The following is a 10,530-nucleotide window of genomic DNA, read 5'->3' on the forward strand; positions in this document are numbered from 1 at the left end:
GCACCGTTCTATTGAAATTCTTGGATAATCATTCATAAGAAATTAAATACTATCAACTTCTGACACTCAAGTCTAATCCAAATGGGAAAACTAACTGACAAATGTATAAACTTAAAAAAGCTTAGAGCAAATTTTTTCTACTTCAGAAATCAAACTAGTAGCTGTGTTTTATCATCCCTGAAAGAGACTATTGGGAAGAAATTCATTGACTAATTCAACCTGATCCTTAGGTTCCCCTTTAACACACCTATCAGCTTGTTTAAAAACAAGATGCAGTATTGGTTAATACTAATTCTGAATTATCTGTGAGAGTAGTAAATCACCTATGAAATCATCATCATGATATAAGCAAAAGCATTCAGAATGATGTTTCTCCATAAAACATCATCTCTTTCACTGGGAGTCCTTATCATTTTTTTAACTCAAAAGCAGCCATACATAGTTGTCTACCCAACATACCAAAGTTTCATATTACCATAAGATTATGACTGTGTTACAATTTTCTATCTTGTTTTCCAATGGAGATATTTGTTATCTCATATGCTAACACAACTGTTTATCTTTTCACGAATTGCCATATTTCTCTGGGTGCAAACAAATACTTACAGCTAAACTTATGTAATAACAAGGTCTGTTGAAGATGAGAGGGCCTGGGAAGTGTCAGTTGTTGTTCACCGATGATACAGCACTGGTGGCTGATTCGAGTGAGAAACTGCAGAAGTTGGTGACTGAATTTGGAAAAGTGTTTAAAATGAGAAAGTAGAGAGTAAATGTGAACATGAGCAAGGTAATTATTAGGTTCAGTAGGGTTGAGGGACAAGTTAGTTGGAATGTAACTTTAAATGAAGAAAGATTGGAGGAAGTGAAGTGTTTTAGATATCTGGGAGTGGACTCAGCAGCAAATGTGAACCATGGAAGCGGAAGTGAGTCACAGTGTGGGGAGGGGGCGAAGGTTCTGGGAGTGGTGAAGAATGTGTGAAAGGAGAGAACATTATCTCGGAGAGCAAAAACGGGTATGTCTGAAGGAACAGTAGTTCCAACAATATCATATGGTTGCGAGGCATGGGCTATAGATAGGGTTGTATGGAGGAGGGTGGATGTTTTGGGAATGAAATGTTTGACGACAATGCGTGTTGCAAGGTGGTTTGATCGAGTAAGTAATGAAAGGTAAGAGAGATGTGTAGAAATAAAAAGAGTGTGATTGAGAGAGCAGAAGAGGGTATGTTGAAATGGTTTGGACATATGGAGAGAATAAATGAGCAAAGGTTGACAAAGACAATATATGTGTCAAAGGTGGAGGGAACAAGGAGAAGTAGGAGACCAAATTGGAGGTAGAAGGATGGAGTGAAAATGATTTTGAGCAATCAGGGCCTGAACATGCAAGAAGGTGAGAGTAGTGCAAGTAACAGAGTGAATTAGAACAATGTGGTATACCAAGGTCAACGTGCTGTTAATGAACTGAACCAGGGCACGTGAAATATATGGGGTAAACCATGGAAAGGTCTGTGGGGCCTGGATGTGGATAGGCAGCTGTGATTTCAGTGTATTACACATGAAAGGTAGAGACTAAGAGTGAACAAATGTGGAATGTTTGTCAGTTTTCCTGGCGCTACCTCACTGAAGACAGGGGTGGCAATGCTGTTTCCTGTGGGGCAGGGTGGCACCGGTAGTGGATGAAGGCAGGCAAGTATATATATGAACATGTGAATATATGTATACATCTGTGTATGTGTGTGTATATGTGCATATTTTGATATGTATATGTATGTATATGTACGTGTATGGGCGTTTATGTATATATCTGTGTATATGAGCGTATGGCCTGTTCTTCGTCTGTTTCCTGGTGCTACCTCGCAGATGCAGGAAAGTGCAATCAAGTATAATAAATATAATAATAATAAAAGGCCAAATAAAAAATTCATCCATTATTTTTCCAAGATACTGGTTGATTAGTTTCTGAGAAGAAAACTAGGATTCAAAGAGGCAGTGGATGGATGATGGACAGTGAATGATGGATGATCGATGACAACAGGCAACAAACACCAAATAATGGTGAAAGGTCATAAGAGCTTCAGCAGGGAGAGCTAACAAGTGATGGCAAAAGCTTACATGATATTTGCCAAGATAATAGAATATAAATGAAGAGAAAATTTTTTACATATGCAGGAAGAGTACGAGTTCAGAAATAAAACAGAAATGTAAGAATTTTCCTTTTAGGACTGTAAGATCTAAGTCCGCCTAAAAAACCTATTATTGAGATCCCAATATGAATGAAGCCATGAACAAGAATGATCAGTGGAAGACAGAATTTTGGATAATATAATTATTCCCTAAAACTACCCTATTGTTCTCCTTCAAAAGTGCTGCCATTAGAAACAATGGCCAAATAATCATTATCTACCATAAGAATCATGCAGGATGAACAGTTTACTTTCTCTTCAGCTTTACCAGCTTTCTATATTTCAAATATCTTTCTGTATTCCAATATTATCAAACCAACATACATTTTGATAAACTGATCATGTACAGATCACTTACTTTTACTTTCATTTTTGCATCCATTACTCTTATGAACAAAACTGACCAACAAAAAATCTTAAATTACTGATTTCAATTCACAAAATAGACTTCCCATTCTAAATGATACATAAAATGATGAGACAGTTTTCTGTTGAAATACTTACTTATCATTAAGGTTAATGATTCTCAGATTAGGATTCACACTGAAGGCTTCAGCCAGTGCTGCAATACCTTCATGAAAGATACCATTCTGTGGCATTACTACTTCTTCAAGGGTTCCCAATGCCTTAAAGAAGTTAGCAAACACTTTGGCACCCTTCTCTTCTAGCCTATTCCGCCCCGCAATGAATACCTGTGAAAAAAAAATTTGATGCACCAGCTATAGACTTTATTGCTCATCTTTAGTAAAGAATGTCCATTTAATTTTCATAAACCCAATAAACATATCAAAACATTTGGTATCAGATACCTTATAAAAGCATTAAAAATATTAAAAGTGCTACATGATGTAACGATGGAATGCAAAAATGTATAGAAATGTAAGAAATAAAGCAAAGAAAGAAAATATAAAAAGTCACTGCATGGATATTTTTTCCATCAGCATTCTATTGTGTATTACAATATGTCAGCATACTGCAACCCATTCAATCAAAATCATCTAATTAAGCTCAAAAATCGAGAATTGGCAACAAAAATGCATGGATGGATTTTGTATGCCGAAGCCAAAAGAGGAGAGCTTAAAGATGTGATGCAACACCCTGTCAAAAGCTACAGATGTGTTCAGGGAAACTACAAAGGATTCATCAAAATCTTTCATGGATGATAACCAGGCATTAGAGAGAAAGGAAAGAATATCACAAGTGTATCTCCCCTTATGGAAACCATACTGGTGATCAGAAAGAAGACTGAGATTTAAGATGTCTGAAGATATGGGAGTTGTGGAGGCAATCAAAGACTTTGGAAATGGAAAATGCAAAAGCAAAATGGAAAATAGTTAGAGGGGTCAGAATAGTCACCCTTCTTAGGGATGGGATATACCAATGCATGCTTCCAAGAGGGAAGAAAAGTTCTGGTTTTTAAACATATATGGAGCAGATGAGCAAGCACAGTTGCAAGTTCAGAGGCACACTCTTTCAGTACATAGAGATGGATGCCATCATGATCATAAGCCTTGCTTGTCCAGAGGGAAGTGATTTTTGGACAACTCAAAAAGGGATTATAGGAAGGGGCATAGGATTAGTAAGAGGAGCATCAGGGGGTGAAACAATGCGATGGGAATGAATAAAGGTAGACAGTATGAATTATGTACATGTGTATATATGTATGTGTGTGTATATATATGTATACATTGAGATGTATAGGTATGTATATTCGCGTGTGTAGACGTGTATGTATATACATATGTATGTGTGTGGGTTGGGCCATTCTTTCATCTGTTTCCTTGCGCTACCTCACTAACGCGGGAGACAGTTACAAAGCAAAATAATAATATAATATCAAAAAATATAAGAAAGAAGAGTTCAGTGTTGCATACCTTAAGTTTGAGCGGTGTGCCTGCTGCCTTAGCATTTTCCACTAACTTCATTAGTGACTTGGCCAACATAGTACCACCTTTTATACCCAATCCGATGTTGTTAAGACGAAGCTCCTAAATGGGAGAGAGATTACATCTGATTATAAGATACTAAACTAATATATATAAACGCACTGTATATAGACCTGTATACTAAACATTAATGCTAAACTCAAATACAGATCTTTTTTTTCATACATCAACATTTCCTGCGTTAGCGAGGTAGCGTTAAGAACAGAGGGCTGAGCCTTTGAGGGAATATCCTCACTTGGCTCCCTTCTCTGTTCCTTCTTTTGGGAAATTAAAATGAGAGGGGAGGATTTCCAGAACCCCGCTCCCTCCCCTTTTAGTTGCCTTCTATGACATGCAGGGAATACGTGGGAAGTATTCTCTCTCCCCTATCCCCAAGGATTAAGAATATACAACCTCTTAAAATCACACAAAATCATCCTTAATGCTTGTCAATATATAAACTTGCACACTTATGAAAGTACTTCTTACTTTTTTACTGTACATATGTTGATTTGTTTAGAGATACTAATGTCTCTGTCAACATCACTTTCACACACAAAATACCATATCATTCAATCCTAAACCATTCCTCTGGCATTCTCATCTGAAAAATCCCTGCCTATAAAAAATTCTTTGACTGAGTGTAGTTTCAAATACTTCCACAATTCACCTCTCCCTGCATTTTCAACTGTATTACACATACAATTTCATCCACACCCATACCATCTCTATCATCAACTATGTTAATGTATTGTGTATTCAATACATCATTTTTCACTCACTTCTTAAGCTTTAATCTGCTGGACAGCATAGTTTAGGAACCTATCAAGTTATTTTTTAAGTCCTGAAAATATCAAATCATGTGGTCACTTTCCAGGAACTTGTGAGTGTCTACAATAAAGCTAAGACCTTATCCTAACTTGTACGAATTAACAAAGTTTCACTCTAATTTGAAACAGTTATCAGAAATAAAATACATGTAAAGAATTAAGACCAGATTTAAAACTCCAATTCTCATAAAATAACATTATAATCTCATTTACAACTACAAAGTAAAAGGCATAAAATAGATTGCAATATATAAACTTTACGACCCACCTCTAAGGAGTAACACACTGGAGAACTCATAAACTCGATCATCCCCTCCACACCAATTGGTCCTAAGGCATTGTCACTCAAGTCCAACTCCTTTAACTTTGCTCCAGCCCGTATTAGTCCAGAAAAGAGATGGCGCTGAAAGAATGCAATTGTAACATAAGCATATGTATCTAACTTTCTACAACTCTATCACCTATATGTACTTCTAAAACAACATTAACACTATCACTCTTAATTCCTAGAGGGATGCCCCAAACCTGAAAAAAATAAAAAAAATTCAATATGGGCCTAAATCACAGCAACAGTGCAGAGACCTGGGGGTCTTACCCTAATAAGCCAGAAACAAATGAGGGCTTCAATATATCTATCTATATTTATTATACTTTGTCGCTGTCTCCCGCATTAGCAAGGTAGTGCAAGGAAACAGACAAAAGAATGGCCCAACCCACCCACATACACATGTACATACATACACGTCCACACACGACATATACATATATACACATGTACATAATTCATACTTTCTTTCTTTCATACTATTTGCCATTTCCCGCGTTTGAGAGGTAGCGTTAAGAACAGAGGACTGGGCCTTTGAGGGAATATCCTCACCTGGCCCCCTTCTCTGTTCCTTTTTTTTTTTTTTGGGGGGGGGGGGGATCACTGTCTGCCCTTGTTCATTCCCGTCTCCACCCAGCCACACATGAAATCAAAACCCCCTCCCCCCGCATGTATGCGAGGTAGCGCTAGGCAAAGACAACAAAGGCTACATTCATTCACACTCAGTCTCTAGCTGTCATGTATAATGCACATTTTGTGTTCATGAGCCTTGTGTAATGTGGTAAACAAACAAGCAAATCTACTGAAGGGAAGGGTTTACTGTACAATGTAAAAAGCAGGGATTCAGCAGTTTACCCACAACAGCAATCCATAGTGATTTAGAGGTACCTCTGTCATACAGCTATATCCCATATATCATGTAGTATCTGTATCTAGGCATTACTGAACTCCATCTATCAGTGGTTTCATCAAAAGCAAGAAGTCTTCTTTTGACAAGGTAGTATCACTGTCAGTGGACCTTCTTGCTTCACTGGAATCCATTATTTCCCAGTTCCTGAGTGGAATACAGCCTTGAAGCTGTTGGGACCACATAAAAGAAACTACACAATAATAATATCTGCATTTGTTGTTTCCTGACAACATATGGTACACAAGTATAAATAAATTCTGTAAGTATGGTGCTTAAATTTTACATAAGTGGCCCATACTTATAGCCCGCTAGCATTTGGCTGATATACACACAAATGCCTTAAAATTGTCCAATTAGGTGGCTCAAAACAAAATGTATGCTGCATCTTTAATGATGTCATGCAAGATTATGGCATCCACTCTTACAAAGTTCAAAAGTTATGGTAACCAAAAAATCATAATCTAAAGCCTTAAACAACCACCCTCCCTGATGCACTAGACATATATCCATTAGAAGCCATACTCCCCAGTCAACCGTGAGTCACACTTTCCCGTCTATGCTCCCAACATTACCCATCACTACAAAGCAACAAATGTCATTTCAACATATCCTAAGACCAAACTTCAAGGCTGCAATGTAACTCTCACAATGAAGACACAGAGCAGTTACAGCTTAAATGCCCTGCTCACTCTGCACATAAAGGCATATGCATAATCATTACACTTTATGACGAGTGCACATGGCCAACTCCTGAGCTTTGCAAGAGCCTCATAAATAACTCTCTTTGAATTCAAGTAACCTCTGGAAACACACAAAATATCTTAAATAGATGATGTCCCTCTAAGAGCAATCATAACCTAGAAATGACAAGTGTGAACTTACCAACGCATCTGGAATTTCTGTCTTCAATCGTCCAGTGAAAAGATCCTTCCAATGTGCGCGTTCAAATTCTGGATGAGCTGCAAGGGCATCCCCAATAACCTTTGCTGCCTCTACACCAAGGGTATTTGCTTCTAATCTTAAACATCTTAAATCCTTTTTACTGCAAATGGCTTCTGCTGCTTCCTTCACTGCGAAGCAAAGTAATACTAAGAATAAATATCTCAGTATATTATCATTATTTCCATTCCTACTGATATGGAGGAGATCAAGTGCATACAAGCATGCATCACTTGTGGAAACTGATTCTGCAAAATTGGGGTCCTGAACCCTAATCCCATAAGATGGCTAAAGGCTGGGCCACATACCTTTAAGACAGAGTTACTACCCTAAACATCTACTACGATTCGAAAACCCTAGCAGATATTACATCATAATCTAAAGGTACAATGCTTATCAAATGAGACCTCCCAACACAAAATGAATTACTACAATAAAAATACTTTAGACATACACATAATCCTCAAAAAATAGAGAAACAAGGTTTAAGGGAAACATTCAGAATACAGCAGATGTGGACCAATATGAAACGTTCCCAGCAGAATCTTTTTTAAGACTAAGTAAGGTAGGATGGAAATTTATGAGAACAATAATCTTAAGGAAAAAATCAATGAGTCTGATCTTAAAAAAAGTTATCTACTGAATGAGCATTCTAACCAAAGGTATATTAAACACTGACATGCAAATCATCTACAACTCACTTATGTCAAATGAAATTCTAACAGGAGCAGAAAAGTACAGAAAACCTTGGCAAAACCTAAACTGATAATATTACGGTTCGGAAAACAACTGTTAATCCACAGATGGAGAAGAATGGATGGTTATAAATGAATATATAAATATGAGGAAGTAAATGATTAGCATTAAAAAGGGAAAGACTAAAAACAAGTAAATGTGTAAGACATCCAGAGAGGCATCTAACCTCATGCTGCAGCAATTTTTGTTCCTGAATTATGTCATGGTTTTGTCATCATGTCATCATCTACGCTCTAACTTTTGACCAATGATTAGAAATTTGAGGAAAATGATATCATCACCACCCTTGCCCCAATACCATCTTTCCTCCACCACAACCCTCACTCTATCACCAACCTTCCTCCACTACCACAATCACTCTATTACCACCCTAATTCCATCAACAGCCTTACTTCATCTCTTATCTACAGTGGAAATGGACCAAGATATATATAACAAAGTAAAGGACAACATTAGCAGACTGATCAACATGATAAGGGAGTCCCAAATTTCATTCACAAACTCCTTTTTACCTATATCATTGAAAATTAAGGCAACTCTCAGCAGCTAGGCTTTCATAATTCTGACCATCTAATTCAAATTCCAGTACATCATTACTGTAGACATAACAACCAACTTCCTGCCGAAAATACACGATGTCCAGCATTAGTCTGCATACAGCAACCATAACACTCATATACTTCTCAAAATAATATCAATAATATGATAAATTCTGGCGAAAGTGGCAGCTAAGATTAGGTATTCATAGGTTATATTATCTCTGAAAAATGTTTATCTACTTTTAAGTCTACATATTCCGATATCTAAAATGTTACCCATACCACCTTATTCTGATTCCCAATGGCTGACCACAACAATGATGGCATATTCCTAATATGTAGTTTAGATACTATGAAATACCAGGTGAAGTTTTTATATGTTATGGTTCTTTAACACGAGTTTAACTTAATTATACATAAATCAGCCCTACATTTTCCCTGAAGTTCATAGCCCTCACCAGTATTGCCGTTTACAACACTGCAAATATAAAGCTTCGAATCATACTCTGCAGCTTTTAATTCATTCTCTGAGCATGAAACTGCTATGGCAAAATGTAATCATTCAGTCTCTAATGCCTGACCTGATGCATTATAAACGGCAATTAACGCCGATGGTAGCCTGTTGGGGCTTTAATATCAGAAAACGCCATAACTACAAAATCCTTCCCCCTTCTTAAACCATTCCTGGCCAAGCCTCAAACTGCGTGGCATAAAACCTCATGTCCAGAAGGAAAGAAAGCTCCAACGAGGTTGCAGTGTTGCGAAACCTCAGTTAGACAAGCATGGCAACTGAAAACTTCTTGTGTGAGGTTGTTCTAGGATGAAACCTTTAGAATGTGGTTGTTGTGGAAGGAAACTACAGCTGTTTCCCCACACTGGTAAAAAGCAAAAGCTTAAGTATGAAATGGTAATGGTATGAAACCATAGGTAGTGAGGTTTTAGCAGTTTGAAACCTTAGATTTGGGGTTGTACCGAAACCTCACTGCCAGGACCATCCACCAGTCATGTCCTCTACACTATTTTCATCAGATTTGAGCGTCAAATCATACCGTCTTCAGCTGAAGTCCATACATTGTTTTGACCAACGAAACTGAGTGTTGATAACATCTTCATACTAGGTAGAAATTGGCGATATTTGTATTTCAATGAAATCTGCACGTTTTTCAAACCTCACACACTATTCGAATGAAAACACTGACAAATGGATGTAATGGTGGTTCTCAGGACTTCTGAATTTTTCTGCTAAAAGACTAGCGTTGTACAGGATTTATATATAATCTAGAGTAGACATTCATGATAGTTATAAGTAGATAAAATATGGTCAAAGGTAAAAGAGTATATTTATTTCAAAAAGTTTCAAAGGCTTTGGAAGTTGTATTCGAGTCATGTCTTTCAAATTAGAGTCTAGAATCTTCATTCCTAAGGATTATAAAGATTTTGATAACTAGTATTCTACAGGTTCAATTTTGACTGTCTACGAAAAATAAAAGCAGAAACAATATATATGATGAAGATTGTAATGAAAGACAGTCGCCTGACAGTTCTAGCGGCCAATCATGGGAACGAACGAAGGCAGTTGAAGCAATAGCTGGTAAGTTAATTTTAAGGAGATAAACAAAGAAGTTATTTTTCTAATATGCACACACACACACACATATATATATATATATATATATATATAGAGAGAGAGAGAGAGAGAGAGAGAGAGAGAGAGAGAGAGAGAGAGAGAGAGAGAGAGAGAGAGAGAGAGAGAGAGAAGAGAGAGAGAGAGAGAGATAGCAAGTATCTGACTGTCCAAGATTCTATGGCTAAGTATTATGGGGCGTTCGTGATAACGACCCCAGAATTCTAATTTGAAAGTGGAGTAAATGTCCTCAAATGATACCATGGTCTCCATATATCTGTGATTTGATCGGTTTGGTACCCACACTTTCTAGAATAAGTAAGGTTGCTTATTAGAAAGAACTTTGTAAATTGTCATTTCGGCTTGGTAGATTACAGCGATGGCAATGTTCTTGAAAACTTCATTTGAATCTGTCCATCCCTGGTGCCTAATATTAGAGTATTTGAATTGAGATCTTGAGAACGTTGGAACGTAACCCGAAAAGCATTTGAATAGTGGAAGT

At 37.1% G+C, this 10,530-nt stretch overlaps 1 protein-coding gene across 1 annotated transcript in view; it reads right to left on the reverse strand.

Annotated features, from left to right (window-relative positions):
• The window catches only part of LOC139753805 (ran GTPase-activating protein 1-like), a 37,758-nt gene extending 28,147 nt beyond the window's left edge, over positions 1 to 9,611 (reverse strand). Inside the window, exons 1-5 of the mRNA XM_071670685.1 lie at positions 9,454 to 9,611; positions 7,053 to 7,240; positions 5,204 to 5,338; positions 4,055 to 4,168; positions 2,685 to 2,872 (exon numbers count right to left, since the gene is read on the reverse strand). Coding sequence (XP_071526786.1) covers positions 2,685 to 2,872; positions 4,055 to 4,168; positions 5,204 to 5,338; positions 7,053 to 7,240; positions 9,454 to 9,517 — 689 coding nt within the window. The 5' untranslated portion in view covers positions 9,518 to 9,611. The remainder of the gene's footprint in view (positions 1 to 2,684; positions 2,873 to 4,054; positions 4,169 to 5,203; positions 5,339 to 7,052; positions 7,241 to 9,453) is intronic.
• Positions 9,612 to 10,530: the final 919 nt, after the last annotated feature.

The sequence above is a fragment of the Panulirus ornatus genome, chromosome 15 (genome assembly GCF_036320965.1).
Source record: "Panulirus ornatus isolate Po-2019 chromosome 15, ASM3632096v1, whole genome shotgun sequence".
Taxonomy (NCBI): Eukaryota; Metazoa; Arthropoda; class Malacostraca; order Decapoda; family Palinuridae; genus Panulirus; species Panulirus ornatus.